General features: G+C 32.8%; 1 protein-coding gene and 2 long non-coding RNA genes across 3 annotated transcripts; all 3 read right to left on the reverse strand.

Moving 5' to 3' along the window:
• Nucleotides 1–2,501: 2,501 nt before the first annotated feature.
• On the reverse strand, nucleotides 2,502–3,105 carry LOC113059670 (uncharacterized). The gene is made up of 3 exons (XR_003278122.1): nucleotides 3,019–3,105; nucleotides 2,725–2,780; nucleotides 2,502–2,624 (listed from the first exon to the last, which is right to left on the reverse strand). It is a non-coding gene; the product is annotated as an uncharacterized LOC113059670 (long non-coding RNA).
• Nucleotides 3,106–5,177: 2,072 nt separating this feature from the next.
• Nucleotides 5,178–7,348, reverse strand: LOC113059671 (uncharacterized). The gene is made up of 4 exons (XR_003278123.1): nucleotides 7,288–7,348; nucleotides 6,438–6,495; nucleotides 6,102–6,171; nucleotides 5,178–5,568 (listed from the first exon to the last, which is right to left on the reverse strand). It is a non-coding gene; the product is annotated as an uncharacterized LOC113059671 (long non-coding RNA).
• Nucleotides 7,349–9,311: 1,963 nt separating this feature from the next.
• On the reverse strand, nucleotides 9,312–12,612 carry LOC113059672 (carbon catabolite-derepressing protein kinase-like). The gene is made up of 3 exons (XM_026228218.1): nucleotides 12,561–12,612; nucleotides 10,628–10,735; nucleotides 9,312–10,347 (listed from the first exon to the last, which is right to left on the reverse strand). Exons 2-3 carry the CDS (start codon nucleotides 10,697–10,699, stop codon nucleotides 9,535–9,537), a joined length of 885 nt encoding a protein of 294 aa, XP_026084003.1. The 5' UTR covers nucleotides 10,700–10,735; nucleotides 12,561–12,612; the 3' UTR covers nucleotides 9,312–9,534.
• Nucleotides 12,613–25,037: the final 12,425 nt, after the last annotated feature.

The following is a 25,037-nucleotide window of genomic DNA, read 5'->3' on the forward strand; positions in this document are numbered from 1 at the left end:
ATGTTTGCATAAACCCATATACTCATATTGTACTCACTGCACCCACATTCTGTAAATAATGACCTAATATGACATCATCCAGAAGAGCATTTGTCAGTACACACAGATGCCGTAATGTGGTGTCACATAACAATGAAAGCAATCAGTCAGCATTAATACCATCATCTTAAATAATACTGCACTTATTATGGATAACATGATTTGTAAATGTTGTAGATTTGTAATTAACAACTACAAACATTTTCCACTTATGTTGATAATAATAATAATTAAAACATCTTCCCTGTTTTTACCTACAATATTTGTCAAAATGAGTTTCTATGTTTTTCTTAAGCACCTTCTGGAATTGAAGTGCAAATAATAATATGGATTTAATATGGATTGTGACAATAATGTAATTCAAATTAAGTGTGTTTAATTAATAGTTAATTAATAGATAGTATAAAAATTATATAATACAATATAAGTTATCATAATATATAAAATATCATAATAGACTATATAATATATTATATGAATTCAATATAAATTAGTCACACTTAATATGGACTACATGATTGGTAAATATATTTTTTAAATGACAACAAAATTAATCTTATTACTTCATTATAATATGTACTTATATCCACTTGCTTTATCATTTATATTTGAAGATATATTATTATCAATGACCATCACTCAGGTCTTCCTGCTATTGAGCTCTATGACTGTACTGACCCCCTCCCCCCCCCCTCTCTCTCTCTCTCTCACTCACACACACACACACACACACACACTTGAGGTTTACACTGAGTGAAAATGCTTCTCTGAGTTGGGAATATGAGTCAGGTGAGTATGACCTCATCTCTTTTTCCTCTGCTATGAGGTAATGTATCTCTCTGCCTCTCTTTCTCCTCCGTGAGCCAATCATTAGAGGTGCTTCACCGATGACACACCCCACTGATGATCCAGATTCTCACTGTCACGTGATGCTCACACCCTCAGGTGATCTCACTGTACAGATGGATCACTGCAATAGAATAAACATTTATGGTCCATTAAAAAAAAAAAAAACAGTTATAGTTCAACTTCGACATATCCGTTTTCTCTTCGGAATCAGTGAATTCATAAAACAATTAAACCGTTACATCACACACGTTTGACTTGTGTACAAATAAGTGATTTGTGTCACACAGTTGCAACACGTGCTGTTGAGGTTGGAGGTTGCATTATCTAAATTTATTTATCTATCAATATAGGTGAAATTATCTACTGTTCCCACGTAAATACGACTATATATATATATATATATATATATATATATATATATATATATATATATATATATTATTATTATTATTATTTTATTTTTATTTTTTATTTTTCAAATGAATGCACCTTACCAGAGACAATTTATAAAAGGACTTTGACCTTACTAACTGAAAGAAGTTTCTCTAGTTTTTGTTCGCACACACCCTCTGCTGGGTGGAAAAACGAACTGCAAAAAAAGCACTGGAACACATTCAATAGTACAGAATGGAGTTTAACTGCAAAAAAAAGGGTTAGTGCTGTCTTAAGTTTTTGTATCATTTAAACTGTGTATAATCATATTGTATCTTATTTATGCTTGTCGTGGGTTTATAGAAAAGTATTCGACAGTATTCAATAAACCATAACAGTACTTAACTCACTAAACATGATTTTACATATAGCCTAATACAAGAGTAAGAAACCAGAGTAAAGTAAACTGGATCTGTTTCTGTCAAAATTAATGTCATTGAATTCACTCTGATTTTAAACTATAGAACTAATGGACCCACTTTATATTAAGTGGCCTTAACTTCTATGTACTTACATTTTAATTAATAATTTAGTACAATGTATTCTGTACATACATGTTTTTACATTGTACTTATATAAAAAAAAACTACATGTAATTACATCTGTATTTAATTTCTGTAATTACATTTATAATTACACTGTTGACCCATACTTTACACCTTAACCCACCCTTAAACTTACCCATACCTCCAACCCTCTCCCTAACCTTACCCCTATCCCACCTCAATAGCAGCAAAAGTGTATTACAATACAATATGAACACAATAAGTACATTGTACTTAGTTTTTTTTATGTAAGTACATAGTAGTTAAGGCCACCTAATATAAAGTGGGACCGAACTAATGAGTTAATAGACACAGGTGGGCAGGGGCGGATCTAGAAAATTATTGATGGGGTGGCGAGAAGGGGGCAGGAATTTTTGAGGGGTGCATTTGAAACAGTTAATATAAGTGACCATACCCCATAAGCACCACCACACTCACTAATGCATATACTCAAACTCATCCAGGGTTATTTTAGTAAACTTTAATGGATATATAAACTAACTTATTTTATTACAGTTATCTGCCAAGGCAACATTTCTCATTTTCATTAAGTTTATCTTGATTTACTAAAATAACAAAAGTTAATAAAAACTACATACATACATAAATAAACTAATAAAAATGGCAACAAAAAAAAAGTTTTACTGAAATGTAAACAGAAAATATAAACTAATTCAAAACAAAAAAAAATATTCTTTTGGAATTCTTACCAGAGAAAAAGGGGAGGGCTCTTCTTCAGAGTCACACTTACATTTAAACCTTAAGTTTAAAAATTTGTTGTGTCAGAAGTTATCCACAGGTAAAAAACATATTTCTATGCACATCAAAAGTCCATAATTCATCTGAAATAAATACATACGGTAATGATCCATTGTAGTTTTTCTTCAACCCACATTTATTACAGGATGTTGTTGCCTAGTAGTTTGGTAAGAAAAGATCACATCAGCACTCAATCTAAATGCCTTTTATCACAAAAATGATATTTACAACTGCAAGCCTGTTATTTTTTATTTTTTTAATGAGACTGAATGGTCTCATTAATTAAATAAAATAAAAATAGATATCTATATGATAATATATTTATTTTAAGCAACTCAAAGGACAGAATACTGTATTTCATCGTGAATTTTAATGTATTTCATTATTTCCTTACCATTTTCTCTGCTAATGCTCCTCTAGTGACTCACGTCTGACCTAACTGACTAGTTTTCCACAGAGATCTCTGTAAGTTTCGTGTGATAACCGTTCCGCCCATCTGTCAGCAGGAACGTTTCAGAGGAAGGCAAGCAAGAAACAGAAATAAAGGACAAGAATGAGAAACTCATGCCATGAACTTAACAAGGCCACACATTCTCCACAACAGTGTTTTACAAACATATTTTATTTCAGGTAGATAAAATAGAGACTAAAATAGAATTCTTTGGGCGAATGAAAGGTGTTATATATTACACAGTTCAGAATTAACCAAAATTCCACCCCAAAATAATGTTTAGCTATTTACTAGGTAATCTAATTAATTTAAAAAGTTTTTAATAGGTGTAAATACCTTTGAGACTAGAATAAAGTTCTGATATATAATCTCCAAAAGATTGAAACATAATCTCCATTTGCCATATAACCATTCTCTGGCTCTTGAACTTGTTTTTTGGAATATTTTCAAGAAGGAAAAGTGTGACCTCTATTGTCTGTCAGAAGAGACTGGAATATCCAGTTTATTATAAAGATTTTTGACATGTATACAAGCCAATCTTAGAGAAGACATGAATATTAGGCAGAAGTCAATTAGGGTTGTTTTCTGTTAGCTGTCTTTTTTTTTATAGGAAAATATTTCAAATTCTACAATTCCATGAAATGCTGTGAACTGTATGCTTTGATCAAATCACTGTTGTAAGACTGATGAACAACACCCACTATGAGTAAAACAGAAAGGAAAAGCAGCTTCTATGGGCAAAACAAAGATTCATGGTTACATATTTGGACTTGAAAAGCAAGTTCTTTAACCATAACAAAGTACGTCATTACATGGACTACACAGATTTTCACACAAACTTAAAAATGGATAGGAAATTCATTACTAAATCATGTTGGTTGTCCACTCCTTGATACAAGACCGATTTATCAGTGCGCTTAACAGAAGCTCATTATGAGGCCTCTATATGTTTTAGTTGGATTTAAACAGTAAAATAAATGTTTTAAATGAAAAATAACCTTTTAGTTTAGTTTAACAATCACAATGTTAAATGGTTTTGTTTTATCATTAATATAATATTACTTATTAAGTTACCACAAACATATTACTATGAAATTTTACTTTGATCACCTGATATTTGCAGAAGTTCCACACCTTTTATTCGAGTGTACTATCCTTGCTTTTAATTACTGGATACAATTTTTTGTTTTATATATTTTCATTTGGATGTCAAAAACCAATCTTTTGTAAGCATTATTTATAGAAGCCACATATTTCATGTGTTTAAAGACTTCCATGTGGATGCAAAAAAAAAAAAAAAAAAAGAGTGAAAACGACAGTGTGTAACACTGCATTCATTGAGGGAAAAGGAGTATATTTATCATAAGAAACATAAAAAACAACTAGGTCTGATAAGCATTTATTCTCTTTCACCTGTTCATTGTCAAAAAAGCAAAATCAAAGTGGTGTCAAACTTCTTCATCTGGTCTGACTGCCCATGGTGCTGGAGGATGCTCTACCAGGGTTCGCCATTGCCGAAGACTTTGTTAGGCACTTGATCTTTACTTTTTGTGATGATTTCGATTGATTTTAGCTTAGAGCAGTGCCGAAAAGTTGCTATGTGGCGTTCTGTACTTCTAATATGTGAAAAAAAAAACTGACATGAAGATTTATATGACTGATAAACAGACGGACTGAGCGGGTAGCACACATAGGCTACACTACTATCATTGGTCCTTTCCCCTGCATGGCTTACATTTTTACACTTTGCATCACAATCAAATAAAAATCACTCCCTGATACTTTGTGATGTCATAATCTATTAACGTTTATTTTGCATTACTTAACACAATCCCTTATGAAAATTAGCCATGGAATTACTATTGTAAATGTATAGTAGGCTAGCCAGGTTTTTTTTTTTTTTTTTTTTTTGGGGCGTTTTTATTGCCAATTACAGCCTATAACCACTATAAATACCATGGTTAAACTATGGTTAGTGTAGCAAAACTTTGTTTTTACCATGGTTTAACTAATAACCAATAACCATGTTTTTTTTTTTATATTTTATATACAAATTTGCATGTTATATATTCTGAGTCAAGAGGGGAGGAGATAACAAATATGGTCAAAAATCTCATAGGTTTATTTAGCTCTTTTTATTCAACAATTGGTTGAAATAAATTTACACAAAACCTCTGTATTTCAACTGTAGAGTTTTAATTATACATCTGCTTACAACTAAATCTATACCACTGATATCAAACAAAGTAGATACATTTTATCGGTATCAGTCTGAATTTGCATTACAACTTTCAATCTTATAATTTACTTCAAGCTTGTTCTGTCTGACTTTTAATTTGAATAAACAAAGCTGATGTCTTCACAGGCAACAATTCTGCCATTCTTTATAATTTTCATAGAATATGTTTGACTGCCGTTCTCCATATTGTTGTAGTGGTGAGTAAATACACCATTTCTTGGCAGGTGTATGGAACTCTGGATGTTGTTGCTCGCCTGAGATAAGAATAAGAAAAATTATTGATATTGTTGGTTTTATTTTGCCACAAGGCCCTTAAAGGTTATTTTTAAACTAACAGTCCCATTACACAAACATTAAGTAATCCAAACACTTTCTTTCTTCTCTTGTCAGAAATAGTAGTTAATTTTTGCCATTTTCATGTACTTTTCTTCTACTGTTTTATACATACTGAGAATAAGGGCATACTATTCTTATATTGTTTTTTATCTACATTTTGTGCAATACCGCATCTGACTTCCTCTTCCTCTATGGCTGCCTCTACTAATGAAAGATGCTACATTTGACCAAATTCATTCTGATGAGGAAACAAATTCATCTACATCTTGGATGGCCTGAAGAGGTATGAATATTCAGAATCTTTTTATTTATGGTTGAACTGTTCTTTTAAAGTTAGATATCCCACAGACCACCCATCACTGAAAAATTGACCTACAAAAAATTATATAAAAAAAATATATATATATATACAATTCAAAGAAATATTTTATGTTTCAGGAGGTGTGCCTACCTCAAAATAAGGTGCCTCATTTCTCTTACAGACTTGATGGGATTTTGACCGATCAGAAAAACAATCATGCCTTTAATGTAGAATAGAAGAACATTTAAACATGAATTAGATTATGCTGATATATATATATATATATATATATATATATATATATATATATATATATATATATATATATATATATATATATTACAACTGAATAATGTTCTATATTTAGAATTTTGGTAAATAATCATCCTTTCCAATCCAAACTTTACGTTTTACTTCATTGACTCATATAAATAAATAAATTAATTAATTAATTAATTATATATATATATATATATATATACTGACCCACATGTCCAGCAATCAGCTTTTCCCAGTGGATGATGATTAATTATTTTGGACATGTCTGTAAAGATTCAGTAAGCAAAGTTAAAAGTCTATATAAGTAAAGTTTTTACTTTCCAGTAATCCTTTTTATATAACTCAGAATATATTTTTTATAAGAATTATTCATTTATTTATTTTGGATTTCAAAAATGTTTTATTTCTTATTAATTTAAAGATCAAAAGTTTGAATTTCATTTAAGATTTACATGAAAAATATAAAAAAATCACCAATATTAAAGAAAGATGGATGATCGTGGATGATCTCATGGTGACTACATTAACACATTTTCCTTGAAGGGCTCTTCATGAAGGGAATGTCATTTGTAGGGGCATTTAAAAATAAAAGTGAACAAATTTGACCAAATGTAACCTTTTACAAAGGGCCCTTCCAGAAGTCTGTCAGTTAAAATAAATGTGTGATGATCAGTTTTTAAGATGTGATTTCATTGTAGTCATGTGATCTTGGGTTATGAGTTCTTGCTGTGCATTTTGAAGCAAATTTTCAAATTCACATACAAATTTAATAATTTAATTTGTCAAATAATTCAATTTGTCTTTATTTTAATGTAATACAAAATAAGTTTCTTCAGCGATAGACAAAATTAGACAACATTTAGTCTGTCAGTCCCTTTGCTAAGGGAGTTCCAAAAGTTTACATGAGACTGTAATGACCCTACACCCTTCAAAATAAGTCACTTGAAGGGCTCTGCCCTTTGAAGGTAATAGGGCATAGGGATGCTCACTTCTATTTGGGTTTCACCCTAAGAAGTGTACGTTTAAACAATGGTTAAATAATATTATGTGTACTCACTGTATTTGTCCAGTCCGCAATTACCTCTTCAACCCTGTGGAAGCAAACTGGATCAACTTGTGTTCAACAGAGATATAAATCTTAAGACTGAAAGATCATCAGCTCCACCCACCATATCTAAATTGAAACTAAAAGTATTTACTGAAAAGTGCTGGGGACAGTATTTTTATAACTGGACCTCATTATATATTATAAATAGGCCTATGAGATGGGAAGTAACAAAGTAGCCTACAAATACTTCTTAAGTAGTACTTAAGTAGATTTTTCTGGTATCAGTAGGCTACTTTAAATTATTTTTCTGATTACTTTGTATTTTCACTCCTTACATTTTTTTACACAAAAATCTGTACTTTTTTGCTTCTTACATTTTCAAATCAGGCTCGTTACTTTAGCTCATTGCACGTCTCAACCAACGTCTCTGTATTTCATTTATTTATTTATTTATTCTTAAGTCATTTCTCGTCCTCCGTACAACTCATGTATAGGCTAGTGATGGGAAGTTCAGTTCTTTTCCCTGAACCAGTTCTTTCGGATAGTTCGTTTCAATGAACTGGTTCTTTTATGCCCTAACATAGGGTGAGTTAGACTTGAAGAACGGCTACAGATGGCGATCAACGAGAGTAGCTGCTTGCAGTCGGGGGCAGAGTTGAAAACAGACATGTCAAGTTGGACATCTTCAGCTCCAGTTAATGACACTCATGTGGCGTTTGCATACTTTATCACAGATGAAGAGAATTAAATGCAATATTTGTTGTTTTACAAACTTTTTCATGAGCAACTGAAACAGCTTTTACATAGTGCTTAATACAGAGACATATTTTTGAGAATACAAATAGATGTTTCAATCGCTTTAGTAGGAAACTCTTGATAGTAACAATCGGTGTTGAGTGGTTAAACAAAAGGAGGGTAAGGTAAGTCATTGGGAATTCCTAGGGCCTTAGTTGGTGAAAGAAATAATAATAATACAAAAAAACTGAATATGAAAAACTCATAATCCTGAACCCTTTCAGTAAATATTAGGCCTACAGATGTCGTTGAAAACATATTTTGGAAAAGCTATACTAGGACTATACTTTACCTACAGTAAAGGCTTTTTATTATTATTATTATTACTATTATTTATTATTATTTTTTTTATCTTTTTTGCCAAACAGAGAGTAGTTCACTCCATTATTTTATGTTGGTTCAGAAAAGACTACCACAAGATTTTACAGTGCAGTTTAAAGTTCAGCACATCAAGGATATGATATGGCAGTGAAAATCTTCTTACTGTACTGTATATGTGATGCAATTGACAAATTAGACTAAATATATAGCAACATTTAAAATTATTGACTTTTTATTTAATAAAATAAAATAAATGTAATTAATAAGTGTGTCCATTCTTAACTAACCTGAGCACATGTTCTAAATCAAGGGAAATGCACAGTTTAAGACAAACTTGTAGAAAAGGAAGATTTCTTCATAATTTATTTCCCTAAAATACACTCCTTGCATGCTTTGCAAGCTAGTTTTTGAAACTCTCCACAAATTATTTCTTAATCAATGATAACATCAATTACCATTTATTTCATTAGAGAGACAGCCTTTTTAAATTATTATTATTATTATTTTAATGTAAAATGAAGCAGTTAAAACATTTTGTAGTGTATTGATAAAATCAAATCTAATATTTTTTAAACTGAAAATGCAGGAAACATAATTATCAGTTCTGATTATTTTTAAAGATGCAGTATTGTCCTCATATAGCAGTAATTCTAAAACATAAGGTGCATATCTGGAGGAAACATACTGAAATATCTCTCGGAATGAATGAAGCAAATGCATGAAGTGACATTTGAGGTCCCAACTTTTCCAGTCCACCAGAGGGAGCCAAAATATTAGTTCAGAGTATCCTTCCTCTGTATGGCTTTTCCCCCACTTTTGGAGACCGGATTGCCATTATTGCGCAAATGAATTTGAATACATTTCAGTGTGTGATATACACATTATTAATGACAGAAAAATAAATAAACACATTGGTGTTTTTGACATTTTAATGGTTATTCTTTACATCAAATGAAAAAAAAAATACTGTTGAATGAACATAAACAGGATATCAGCAAAGACAAAAACCTAAAATAACACCAACTTCACTATAATAGTTTTCCAGTGGGAATTTCTATTTAAAAAAAGCATTTCACCTGTGTAAAATTAAAGTGCATGCCAACGTTTATAACAACACAAGTCTATTCACAAGTGTTATTTTTAAGAATCTTTGGTTATTTGCACTTTCTCATACTTAACGATTCTCCCGTCCTTCGTGACGATCTCTTTATATACTAGAGCTCCATTCTCCTCGATGTAGCTTTCCTGAGTCACTCTCCCGGTTTCTGGGAGAGGACAAGGAAATGACATCAGGGACAGCTGCTTATTCAAGGCCTCACCCTTAACCGGTACTATTGCCTTTCCCATCTCTCTCTGTTGAGGTGGACTCTGTCGATAATATAAAGCTTGAGGTTTATTTAACTCTTTAGGAACAGAAGGTCCTGCTGGATACCACTTTTGATTTGGCCTTATGTCATTTCCATGTGTCACTGTGATGTCTCTTTTGATGTCCCTTGTAACGTCTCTTGTAACGTCTTGTGTAACGTCTTTTGTAACATCTCTTGTAACGTCTTTTGTAACGTCTCTTGTGATGTCTTTTGGTCTAATGTCTGTTGGTTGAGCTGAAGGAGCTCTCCTGATGTCTGCAATGACTCCAGCCATAGTACTTCTGTAATTGGGATTGGGTTCCACCATTCTGGATACTGGATTACAGTACGGCTGGTCTTTTAGAGTTTCACGAATCTTGACGGGAGAGACAAACTGGGTGGGTAACCTGATCCTGGCACAGAGTTCAGCTATGATTTTGCCCATGGCCCAAACGTCTGAGCGCTTGTCACGAACACCGTTCATCTGTAGGATCTCTGGTGCAGAGTATGCTTCATTGCCCAAGTTTACTGCAGAGGAGAGTCCATTTCGAAAGAATTTAGCAAGTCCTAGATCAATGATCACGGCACGATGGGTTTGATGCTCTACCTGAAATGGGAAAAGAGAAGTAAGTATCTTTTCTGATGTTCTAGGAAAAAAGCTGATCAAATTGAACCTGTTTATTTATTTAGTCAATATACACCACAATGTGTAGAAGATTTCAAGTGCAGAGGCTTTTGAGTCTTTGCAATCAAAAGTCATAGATTTCAATAAGAACTCAAATTTTGCTCAATGATTTCTTCAGAAGACTATTAGGAGCAATATCCAAGACAAATGAAACCTAGTTGAAAACTTAGTTGAAAAAACAACAGCTCATTTTCAGTCTCACCATAATGTTATCAGGTTTGAGGTCTTGGTGGACGATGTCTTTAGTGTGCAGAAACAACAATCCTTCACACATGCCAGTGATGATTGTGGCTTTCACTGCTGGAGTCAGCTGTAGAAGACAAAAAACTGTTGCATTTTGGCTCCACTAATACATAATCTAAAGCATACTTTTTAAAAATGTTGTAAAGAAATAGTTCAGCCAATGCAAATTTTGTCATCAATTACTCATCCTTATGTCACTTGAGATGTAACTGAATGTGCAAAGACCCAATTAAAGTATACAGTAAATTATTAATTAAACCAAGCAAAATTCCAACTGAATTTGGCTAGCTGTTATAGTACAGAAAACATGTCAGCAATACCATTATATTGTATGGAATATGGCACCTGGAATAGCTACTTTCTTCTAAATTATACATTATTATATTATATCAATATGCAATTTTAAAATATAAATACAATTATAGATTAGTATTATATATTTGTTCAGTGCTTTAAGTGGGCTGGTAAGCACTGGTACTCAGTACCGCCACTTCCAAATATAGCTGTTGAGCGTACCACCACCTCTCAGTGCGCCCAGAACATGCTTTTAGCGTACCGCTACGCTCATCTGGACATCTGTTTTAATAGAGGTTTTAATCATTTGCCTGCGCTGCCGCTTTTCAGAGCGCCCTTCACAATGCACGCTTCATAATTCTTCCTAGTTCAGAGTATGGAGCGTGAATCATTTGAGTCAGCTCGGGAGTTCGGAGCGGCTTCGCGGATCATTTGAATCAGTTAGAGAAATCAGAGCGGGTTCGTGAATCATTTGAGTCAGCTCGGGAGTTCGGATCGGGTTCTCAAATCATTTGAGTCAGTTTGGGGATAGCAAATCATTTGAGTCAGTTTGGGAGTTCGGAACGGCTTTGCGGATCATTTGAATCAATTTGAGGGTTCGTAGCGGGTTTGCGAATCATTTGAGTCAACTCGGGAGTTCAAAGCGGGTTCGCGAATCATTTGAGTCAGTTTGGTGATCACAAATCATTTGAGTCAGTTCGGGAGTTCGTAACGGGTTCGCAAATCATTTGAATCAGTTCGGGGAACGCGAATCATTTGAATCAGTTCGGGAGTTAGTAGCGGGTTCGCGAATCATTTGAGTCAGTTTGGGGATCGCAACTCATTTGAATCAGTTCGGGAGTTCGGAGTGGGTTCGCGAATCATTTGAGTCAGTTTGGGAGTTTGAATGCAGTAATACAGTAGCTCTTTCTAAGGCAATTTTTTCAAAATTCTTTTGCACATTTTATTTATGTTCAGTAGTTCTTTCTAGCTCAAACAAAAATGTTTTATATGTTGACTGCTGTATGTAAAAGCCCTTCAATATAGTTGTTGTTACCTCAGGGGATGAGGGGAGTTTCGATATGTCTACATAGTTGTAAACCCATACAGGTTTTCTATCAAATATACCTGACATTTTGATCACAAAGTTACCTTCACATATGTAGAAGAAAAACTTTTAAAGCTAAAGACTAACACAGGGAGTTTGCTAGAAAAGCCTTTGGGCCTGTATTAAGCCTGTACATGCTGCTGGGAAAAATGCAATGGATTGCAAAAGAAATCATAACCCTTACACACAAAGAATATATTCAGACCATGAATCTTTTAGGTTTATGGCTGAATATTTGTTAGCCTAGATTACACTCCTCCCTATACCCCCGGGAAACAAAAATAGTTTTAGTATGTTTCTGGCCATATACTTAGTGTTATGATTATCCAAACGTCACACATACCCTACAGCAATTACACAGACAAAAGAAGTGGTTCCTTGATAACCATAAACCAGACAAAAAAGAACAGAAATCACTATTGCTGACATGAAACATCTAGCTATAATCACTGACCTTTACAATAACACACAACACAATAAGACTGATTCAACTGTCACTGAATTTTCTTACCTGTTTCAGCAGGTTATGTGACTGATGGCAATGAATGTGCTCAAATGAAACAGGAACAGTGATTTTCTTTGCTAATTACTGTCCCTCTATAGCCACACCCTCATATTTCAAGACTGGAAAGAAACCTATAACCAGCCAGATAACACACACACACACACACAGAGAGAGAGAGAGAGAGAGTTTCTATACTGTACAAACTGTATTTTCTATCCCCTTACCCTAACCCTACCCATAAACGTACCCCTAACAAAACTTTCTGCTGTTTTAGATTTTTCAAAAATATCATGCTGTATGACGATTAAGCTGTTTTCCTCAAAGGGACAAAAAACAAACAAAAAAGTCTTCACAAGGTCAAGATTTACTGGTGTTACTACAACGTAGAGTATGCACACACATACTGTATATAATATTCAACAATTTCATATAATTTAAAAAATCATATAGATTATTATGTTATATAAAATATTATACTAATATTCATTTTTAAAAATAGAGACTTCAAATAAAGTGAAAACATGACAGTACAATATTTAGGTTAAATATGTGTTTCCAAATTCTTGGCCAGAAGAGATCTGTGATCACGCAGAGTACTTTTTTCTAGCTGAACTAAATATTGCACACACCTGAAAGAAGAATCATGTCAGTCGAGTCAGAACAAGACTGGAACTATTTTAAGTGTTGGGCAAGATGAGACTATAGTTTCCTCAAAAAAGAAAAAAGAAAAAAAAAAAAGAAAAGAAAAAACAACCTTCTAACATCTGTTCTGTTTCTGTGTTATTAAGACTAATAGTAACTAGTAATTGTGACTGACTAATTTTAGTTATTTTTGTAGATGGACATACAACGCCACTTAGTCCAAAATCTATTGGAAATTTGGCATATATATTAGTTGAGCATGAAAAAAATTCTGCATTTATGTGGATAAGAATCACATCACTTCTGGAGAGCAGAAACGCATTTGAAGAATCTCATCAGACTAATTGGTTTTCCCCTCTATGAGCTCAGAGTAGGTCAACAGAGAGGTAACAGGATGATTTAAGCTCATAATCCAGCACAGACCCTACCCACAAAACACGCACCGTAGATACATACACATACATTTATTTAATCAGATGTGATGCTTTGTCTAAATGGGGTAAAAAAAAAGTTTATAATGTTAAATAAATGTATTTTCAGTATATATGTATTTATACCAATTTTATTTATTTATGCATGCATGCCAGTGGTGTAACTATAGTAGAATTTATTTATTGTAATTTAAGTAGTGTGCCTACATAAAATATAATTAATTTTTATTTATTTACTGTATATACCTGTGTCGCTACATTTCGTAAGCTTAGGATATTTTTGGATAAAGAAATGTATTAAATAGAAAATTTGAGACTTAATAATAAATCCTTGTCTGGTCAAGAAAATCAACGAATATTCACCGAAATTATATACATTTTCTCACAATATTATTGCAATGATGATGTATTCTGAATTTTATGGCATCTATTTAGAATCAGAAGTAGTGATGCTCCATTTGTAAATGAATCTCTACTTTGTTTCTCTACGGTTTTGTTGAAAACGTTGACAGTTTCTGTCAGCATTTATAACCGATGAAGTTCAACACAATTTTCCTGCAGTACACAACATTGCCATGACCTTACCATGTTTTTCGGAACATTTGTTTAAATAGTATGGTATATTAATAAGGCAATCAGGTTGTGAGTGCCAGGTGGCAGGATCAGTGTTGTGATTGTTCAGTCGATTGAACCGTTAGCTTCAGCTGTCTGTTTTGGACTCTTCATTCATCTTCTTCTTCTGTGAACATGAGTCACTGGCTTCAGGCATCACTATGGGACTGTCAGTCCTGCGAGACATTGCCACTGCTGTCATCTCATTTGCCTTGTGATTCTGGGACGGCAGTCTAATCTATCGCAGGCCTGTCACTACGGCCAGACAAACTGTCATTCTCCTCTGGCAGTATTCAGTACTTCTCAGGCCATGAGGATTTAGACTTGGCAAAGAAATTCAAGGAAAAGACACAATTGTTTTTTAGACACAATTGTTTTTCTTAAATTGTTGAAGCCACAAAATATGATGACTTCAGTGTGAAGGAAGGATAGAGAAACTTGTGCATGCTTTTTTAGTACAATCATCTCTTCATATGTTAACTTTGGCTTCAGCTGAGTCATGATACTTCAGGTTTGATCAGATTAAATTAATGGCTTTATCTGCATTACCTTTAGATGGCTATAAGCAATGATGCACAACACAGTGAGAATAGGCCTGGATTAAAACCGGAATCATGGATTCTTTAAAAGAATATAGACTTATAAAAGAGGGATTTGTCCACAATTTGCACATATAGCCCTGATTCTAAGCTGCATAACATGTGTGGGATATTCCTATAATACCTATAATTCAAAGATGGCTGTTTCCATGTTTTACACATCTGTTTGCTAAACGAGATTTCCTGTACTGAAGGATGTTAGACTAGTCAGTGTGCTTTGGTTTTGCTTAAAAGTGAATGTTGATTAATCTTTTGGGGTGCTGTGTTCTTGTAAAATCATGCATTCTCAGCTCTGTGAAAACTAGCAAATTTCACAAAAGTTGTGTTTTTAGATTAGAAGTCCACAATCATAAAACAGTAGACAAAACCAAATATAATTCTTACTGTACAATATTCACTTTCAGATGCACTGATTGTATTGTGGCTTTTCTTCTGTTGATTTGAAATGCAGAATGAAAAAATACAATAATTGAATAAATGTTACTTGTATTTCTTGTATTTAAATAAACAAAAAAAGTAGGCCAAATGCAGTTCTGTATTTATTAAAGTCATTGTAGTCTCGTGTAGACAGACCTTCAGACTGACAGCAGAAGGTCAGGGAACTCTGGCCACTTTAAATGGCCAAGGACCCCCACAAGAGGCCATATAACAGACAGGTAAAGCAACCAATCACAAAGTTAGTTTTGTGCCGTGTCATACTGTATATATGGGCGAGGAAGTGTCCCCACAAAAACAGACCAGAGTGTAAAACTCAAACTTTACATATTTCACATAAATCCAGAGTTTATCTGATCCTGATAAGCGCTCATTTTCACAGCTGTAAACACGATGGCTTTCTTCTCTATGAGGTTTGGCATCAACGCATCTTTGTTTCCAGGAGGAATGTCAAAGAAAGTGACACATGTCTCCCGAAAATCCAGTATAATTCAACCTATCTGATTAAGAAACTCCTGAAGTGTTTCCAATTTTGTATCATATGCATCAGACTTTCAGCCAACTGTCGGTGGGCATGACGTCTGAGGCTTAATATTTGCATGCATTGCAATATATTCGGTCTTTACTGGCATACTGCTTGATACTCAAATTATAATATCTTGTCACTAGCTATGTTTTCATCCAAAGTTGTGGATTAAATCAGTGACAAAACTATTGCATGTAACATTTGCGAATAAAACAACGTTTCCATCCCAAGTGTTCAAATAATAAGCTGAAGTCATCAAATCATTTTGATGACTTCAGCTCAGGCATTTCATAAAGACTTGGACAATATTTAAGATGGTGTGCGATGAGATTGGTTCCCTAGTTAGTTGATTTGTCAAATGATCTTTTGAGGCAAAACCATGTGAGTTTCTGGTTGTGCATCCAGGAATTAATTCAGTAAATGTGTTTATACTTCAGTTGAGTGTAAACATTATTCAATATTTTATGCACATCTTACCATTTCCATCCAGTGTTTTATTTATATATATTAGTGGTGGTCATAGATAAATTTTTAAAATCTGGATTAATCTCACTGTTATTTTGGAATTAATCTAGATTAATCTACATTAAAATTGCTCATGTGAATTCTGCGTTTGATGTGGTAATTTCACAGTAGGCATACGTACAGGTTTAAAGACTCGTTCTCGCCCCCTACAGATTCGGCTAGGTATACATCTGCACCAAAATATCAAGGTTAAAGTCATCATAGCTCGCGTTGTAAAGACCCAGCTCAAGGGTGTCACTGTGTCACCAAATATCACAATACTTATTTACTTAATATTTGAATGGTTTTATTTTTGTCCATAAAATTGCAGAACACCACAATATGGAACACAACCTTTTTTATCACAATGTAAATTTTTTAAATATAAAAATGGAAAGTTCCAAAACTGAATCAAATTTAACACACCAAAATGGTTGAAGACAACTATAACAGAAATAAATCACAACCTAGATACACCTATTGCAGAGTCAAAGTCAAAATGCAGAATCTAAAGTTTTGTTGCATCATAAAACATAATAAACAATAACAACAGTAGTACTTATCCTATAGCTTCTGTCATGATGATTTATGAACTTCCGGTAACCTTATGATGGATGGGTTGAACTTTCTGAATGAGTTCATGGGTTAACCTATGACCCCTTCCCACGCATCGATCATGTGGTTTTGACAGAAGCTTTTACCCTATTGACCTAGTTAGTTTCTAAATTATATTTTTTTGATGTATGGTTTTGTGCTATAGGAAACCCTCCCCACGCATCGATAATGTGGTTTTGACAGAAGCTATTTGCAGTAGGGTTGTGCCAATAGGCGATAGTATCCTGTATCACGATAGTCAGAGATATCGACATAAGCAGATTTCTCTGTCGATAATCAAGACGATATTAGGCTCATTTTACTATAAATGTATTAGATTATAATAATAACTATTCTTTTTATTAGGCTGCTTATTATAATTCGGCTATCAAACTGCCCAGCAATTTCACTTCAGCACCGCATTTGTCTCTCTCACAGACACACACAGCGAGCGCAGGAGGATTAGAGCTTGTAGTCGCTGAAGTTGTCTGCTTTGACTCGGATAACTCGTTAAATACATGAAATTAGAGGGATAGAAAACAAGGGTTGGATGTCCCACACATTTAATGGCTGCTACACGATAATGTGCTCTTCTCATACATGAGAGATTAACTCTTTCATGGCTTACAAATAAAGTAAAGACAAAATAATAACAAAGCGACAGAGCGAACTTTTCATCCATAGTGATTCTCACGTAGTCCTTCTCTTTAAAGACTGATCACTTAACTTATAACGCACACTATGTGGTGACGTAGAAGGACTACGTGAGAACCACTGTGGATAAGTTCGCTCTGCCACCTTTTTATTATTTTCTTGCACAACGCACTATAATGTGATGCATGCAAAATACAGAGTTTTGGCCGTTACAAAGTCTCCATCCACAAACAGATGTATATCATCTGCAGATAGGTATTTCATTGCACTTTAACAAGTAATCTGGCCTATATATGTGCAATATTTTAAACGAGCCCTCACCATCTGAGTGTAATGCCACAGTTATGTTAGAATGCATCTCTTTGTTGTTTCTGTGGCAGTAATTGGTCTCGTCATGAGGCGCGGTCCCGAGCGCTGTATGACTGATGCATCAGTAGTACAATTGAACTTTACTAATAATATATGAACTTAGCTGTTTTAAATACTTTATATTTAACATGTTCGTTTATGTCCTATATTATTGTTAAACTGCTTGACTTTAAATGAAATCGACTATTGATTTTCACCGTTTACGGACTTTACAGAACATTTAGACTGATAACTTCCAGAAGGACTTATTGTCACAGGACGCGCGATATGACATTTGCACCCGATAATATATGAACTAGCCATTTAAAATACAGTATTTTTATATTTAACATTAGTTTATCAGTATGTTTGAAAGTATATTTTTTCGATTACTGGTGATTCCATAGGCTCTCTCTCAGGCATCTGCTCGGTTTAAAACACCAAATAGTTATGCTATGACGAGAACAAATAGTTTTCTTTTGCTCCACCCATGCACGATAATATTGTGTATTGTCGATCTCATGGGCTGACGATATGACGATCTGAAAAATGACCATATCGCCCAACACTAATTTGCAGGTTGTTTGAACTTTGTGTCAGTTATATGGTTATGTGTGTGTGTGTGTGTGTGTGTGTGTGTGTGTGTGGTTATATTGCTTCTCCCCCTCCCACTACATTCATGAGCAGTATATAAATGGGATCTGTGTGTTCTACATTTATATATAAAACATTCTATAATTTATATAATATACATAATGTAAAATAATTAAAGATTGAAAAACATTTCAGTTATTTCACATTTATATATAAAACATTCTATAATTTATATAATATAATAATTATCATGCTAAAGTTGAAAAAACATTTAGTTATTTCACATTTATATATAAAACAATATATAATTTATATAATCTAAAACATTTCAGTTATTTCACATTTATATATATATATATATATATATATATATATATATATATATATATAACATTCTATAATTTATATAATATAATGATTATCATGCTAAAGTTGAAAAAACAGTCAGTTATTTCACATTTATAATACAATATGTTCAAACTTTTGACTACTTTCTTTAATAGCTACATAACACAATACTTCTACTTTTACTTTCAGTACGTGAGTAGTAAATTTTAAAATAGACTACTTGCAATACTTAAGTACAAAAAATGTTGAATACTTTAGTACTTCTACTTAAGTGTGGTGCTTAAAGAGCACTTCAACTTCTACTCAAGTCACTTTTTTGATAGAGCACTTGTACTTTTACTCAAGTATGGGTCTCTAGTACTTTATACATCTCTGTCTCCATGTACGTCTATGTCTTATGTCTTGTTATTGTCACTGTATGTCTGAGCCTCGTCACAAGCATTTCAATGCCCAGTTTTCCCCAGTGTTAACTATGCAAATGACAAATAAATGCCTCTTGATTCTTGTCACGTCACTTTCACTTTTTTTCACTTTTTTGCTGCAGGGCTTTTTCAGATACACTTACCATTAGCAAAACATAAATTAACATTTAAGAAAAGAGTGAAACTATTAACACATTATTAATAATTTCCATGATTCTTATTCCATGTGGAGTCTGGAAATCAGAATTTCCCTATTAATTTAATTCCATATATTTCCTCATACATCTCTTATAAAGACACTCTCATTAATTCTCAGTTCTACCACCAGAGGTCCCATAATTCCACACACTTCTAAATCCTTGTCTCTCTGAGAAGTCTTTGTAATATTATTGTATTTCTCAACACACACACACACACACACACACACACACAATGTTATAAAGATAGTAAATTGCATTTTTTTTTCTAAAAGTTGAACTAAACAAAGACATATTCTGGAGTCCAATGATAATTTTTAGGAGACATTAATAATTTGAATACCAATCAGTTGCTTCAATCGCTTGGCTATTCTGCATGTTTATATATTTGAAAAGCATCCTCTATGTTGTTGTAATGGTGAGTCATGAACCCATTTCTTGGTACAGTCATGCTGTTACTGTATGATGAAACCATTGATTACTGTGAGAAAAATATGAGGAAACACAACAGTGGTTTCATATTTATAGCCATGGATTAGTAAATAAACAGAGAAAATAAAATGTATTATTTGATTTTGTAGGCCTACAGTATAGACAGTTGGCTCTTTTAGGAAGTTACAGAATTATATAATGAGGGATGTTATTATTGTGTTTACCAAATACACTAGAAAACACTTTTCTTCCTGTTCATTGCTTAAAAAAAAAAAAATAGCCTATTTTGGGACGTTTCAGACAGTCCCGGAAAAGACAGATTAGGTGGTTCCAACTTCCACACATTTACATTTTGGTGTTATAGGTAGGATGGATTTTATGTTGATGCTAAGAAAATATTCTTAAATATTATGGTAATAAAATATTACAACAAAGTGATTTGTTCTGATTTTGGGGTGCATGAAAGACAATACTATATCACAGTTCCCTTTTGCAGTTCCCTGAAAGTTCAATTTCAGTTTTAATGGCAACATGTTAATATATTATAAACTTTCAACTCAATTTATTGACAAAAGAAATCACTGAGAATACACAGTAGATATCTTACAGTATCAAACCAGAAAGTACAAGTATAGTAAAGCAACATACAAGTATAGTAAAGTAAATAGTTAGTAGACAGTATGATCATCTTTAGACAAAGCATTAAGACAACAGTCACCGCACACCACTTTAATTACATTAAAAACTTATATTCTGTATTCTTCAAGTATCCTTTAATTGGTTGAATAAAACCTGTATTCTTCGGTTTCAACAGGTCTGCCATTCTTCATGACTACACGTTGATATGTTTGTATGCCTCGCTCCAAATCGTTGTGATGTCGAGTCATTGCCCCGTTACTCGGTACGACCATGGACCTCTGGACGCTGCTGTTACTGTGTGATGCAACCAACGCATTGCTCATCTAAGAGAATATTAAGAAAATGTAAAAGTGGTTTTATGCTCAAACTCATCCAGGGTTATTTTAGTTGACTTTAACAGATATATAAACAAACCTATTTTATTTCAGTTACTTGCTAACGCTAAGTTTCTAATTTTCATGAAGTTTATCTTGGTTTACTAAAATAACTACAACTAAATAAAAGTTAATGAAACCCACATACATTAGAAATTTTACTAAAATATAAACAGAAAATTTAAACTAATTCAAAACATGAATAAAAGTATTTACGTATTATTATTTTGGAATTCTTACCAGAGAAAAAGGGGCGGGCTCTTCTTCATAGTCACACTTACATTTATACCTTAAGTTTAAAAAATGAGTCGTGTAAGAAGTTATGCATTGATGGAGCTTGGATAATGAATAACTTCACAGGTAAAAAACATATTTCTATGCACAACAAAAGTCCATTATTCATCTGAAATAAATACATACGGTAATGATCCATAGTAGTTTTTCATCAACCCACATTTATTACAGGATGTTGTTGCCTAGTTTGGTGAGAAAACATCACATCAACACGCAATCTAAATGGCTTTTATCTCAAAAATGATATTTACAACTGAAGACTGAATGGTCTTCAAAGAAAACTAGATATCTATATAATTAGAGATTAATTTCAAGCAACATAAAGGACAGAATACTGTTTTTTATCATGCATTTTTTATGTATTTAATCATTTCCTTACCATTTTCTTGGCTAATGCTCCGCTTTACTGTTGTGAAGGCCCTTCGTGACTCACGTCGGAACTGACTAGTTTTTCCACGGAGATCTCTGTAAGTTTTGTGTGATAACCGCTCCGCCCATCTGTCAGCAAGAATGTTTCAGAGGAAGGCAAGCAAGAAACAGAAATAAAGGACAAGAATGAGAAACTCGTGCCATGAACTTGACAAGGCCACACATTATCCACAACAATACTTAATTTTTTTTTTTCAGTTAGATAAAATAGGGATTTAAACAGGATTTTTTTGGGCTAATCAGTATTAGTAAATACAACAGTACTAATACTTTTCTTCAGGACTCTATAATGAAATTTCCAGTTCTGCTGTTCTTAAGAAGTTCTTGGAAAGTGTAGCAACAGTATAACAGCAGACACCTGTTGTGCTTATAGTATAGTATACTGTAGCTCTTTGGATTTCTAGGTGAATATATTGAACATTTTCTGTCAAATCAAATCAAGTCACTTTTATTTATAAGCGCTTTATAATACAGATTGTGTTAAAGCAGCTTTAAATAGTGTTAAAAATGAAAATCACATACTGTCCTTTAGTCAGTAAATATAACTTAAAAAAAACGTATTTGTTCAGTCAAATTTGATTTTATTTGGTAATGTGTAATTAATAAATAATAGCCTTTATATAAATAAATACCTTTTTTTATACTAAAGTTACATTATGCTTTACAGAAATTGGATGTTATCTGTAGTAGCACACAAAAAAAATCACACTTTATGTACAATTGTGTGTAAGACTGATGAACAACACCCACTAAGAGTGAAATAGAAAGAAAAAGCAGCTTTTATGAGAAAAACAAAGATGCATGATTAAATATTTGGATTTGAAAATCAGGTTTCTGTCAGTCAAGCAAATTCTTTAACCATAACAAAGTACGTCATTACATGGACTACACAAAACTTAAAAATGGACAGGAAATTAATAACTAAATCATGTTGGTAGTCCTCTGTTCTGCACTCAACATAAGCTCATTTAAGCCTCTTTAAATTAGTTGGATTTAAACAGTAAAGTGAAAGTTTTAAATGAAAAGTAACATTTTAGTTAATAAAATAATAAAATAATACCATTAATATGATATTACTTATAAGGCTACCACAAACATATATATATGTTTATCTATATGTAGAAGCCAATTCATTCATTCATTCATTCTTTTCCATGTCTGTGGCAAATCAGTTCTTTTTATGTCTTTTTATGTTTAGGAATGCAAAACATAATCATAAACATTCTCACATTAATTCTCAGTTTCACCAGCAGAGGTTCCTGTCATACCATTTGTTACTGTATTTCCTCACACACACCCTCTTCAATTCTTTATAATGAATAACTTGTAAATCCCTTTATTAATGTAAATGTCTTTGCAAAGTAATTTTGATTTCTTAAAGGATTCCTTTACACTTTTTTTTTTCCTGTGCATTCAAAGTCATGCATAGATGGCCATTATGAAGGCCCATATGAGTGGATGAGACCCAGTGCAGTGGTTGTTGTTTTCTGATGACCATAATGGCATGTATTGATATAGGGGTTCAGATATTTACTATTTTATATTTGTTTAATTTTGTCACTCATAATGTGATGACCATCATATTCTCATTCAATATGGATTGAAATACCATTTCAAATTTCAAATTAATTTATAACTTTTCATATGCGTTACATAAATCTTTATTAGGTAGAATATGGATATGTTTTGGGAATAAGTTATTTAAACATTGAGAATACTGCATTTCAATAAACTCTTTTGTTTATACAGATAATATTTATAGAGAAATATTCATCAAAGCATTTTGTATCTCTGATTTAAATGTTCAGAAATGACAAGCATGCAGTGGGTCTGTATTTACTGGAAACACACATTTTAAACTCTTTTGACTTTTGATTAATATCATCAAGTGAATATCAGATGGCTTTTGCCTTTGTAGTTCTTTTATGTATAAAGTTCATATGGCATTTGTTTTCGTGCACGTCTTGTCTAATCATGTCAAGATTTTTGTTTGTAATCAGTCTAAGAATTAAAGATAAGACAACACTACAAATGCTCTATACAAAAGTTACAATCACTTATTTGAGGCTTGTCAGTATGTGCAGCATGAATGAGTCTTAAGATAACTTTTGCTGTGGAACAACATTTTTACACAAAACATTTCCTGTTACCACTGCTTGAAGTTTAATTTAGATGTTAAGATGCTCTGATAACCAGGGTGTTGAAAGCTTAACACAATATAACATGGCATTTTAAAATGTAATGAATGTATAAAAAATGTAGAAATTTGATGTGTGATAACATGTGAGATGTGAGATATGATAACATCCCTTCTGAAAACTGCTTTTCTGCAACCAAGAGTGATGGACAGGAGTGATATTTAAGACACTACAAGTTCCCAGTACTGTACATTTTTTAATTAAGGTTAAAAAGTGTGTTATTTTGAATATTACAGAATATTAAATGATCAGTTTAGCAATCAAAACTTGCATGCCTGGAAATTAAATAAAACATATTTATTTATTTGTTCTGTGTGTGTGTGTGTGTGTGTGTGTGTGTGTGTGTGTGTGCGTGTGTGTGTGTGTGTATGTGTGTCTGTGTTTGATTCTATCACAGACATACTTGTGTACAATTTGCTTTCACGATTATTTGATGAATATAAAGTTCAAAAGAACAGCATTTATTTGACATAGAAATCTTTTGTAACATGATACACTGCCGAGCAAGAGTCTGGGGTCAATAAGAGTTTTGCTTTGATTTATGAAGGATTTAATAAATTGATCAAAAGATGACAGTAAAGACATTTAATTTCTAATGTTACAAAAGATTAATTTCTAATGTTACAAAAGATTTTTTTCTGTATTTTTCTATTTCGATTCTACAATTCAGACAGTCAAGACTGTGCCTAACATTGACACTCTTTTTGTAAAGCAAACTGTACATGACATTACTGATGTAGTTAAAGTCTTGAGTAAAGATTTAATTGCATTGAATTGAGAACATGGTAGAATGTGCCAATCAATCTATCAAAGATCAGCTTATTAAATACATGCACACAAAAGGTGTTTATTGGAATGAACACTTGATGCAAGTTGAATTTGAATACAATACAAATGTACATTCTTCTACTAAACATTCACCTTTCTTTTTACAATTCAGTAAACAGTTCTTAAAACATCTGTGAAGAATATTTTAATAATGTAAATAACTTTTTGCCAACATAGAAGACCTATTTTTCTACGGATGTTAAAGGTTCTTCATGGAAGTCTATCTTAATAATTCAGTCTTTAGTAATGCACAGATGCACTGTCATCAATTCTCATTTTCCTGTCATCCCTTTTGTTCCTATTATTCCTCAAACACCTATCTATTTAAATCTCATTTGAAATTTTTGTCTTTGTCTTTCCAAATGACGTTCAACTTCATTCTT

This window comes from Carassius auratus, chromosome 41 (genome assembly GCF_003368295.1).
Source record: "Carassius auratus strain Wakin chromosome 41, ASM336829v1, whole genome shotgun sequence".
In the NCBI taxonomy this organism is placed as follows: Eukaryota; Metazoa; Chordata; class Actinopteri; order Cypriniformes; family Cyprinidae; genus Carassius; species Carassius auratus.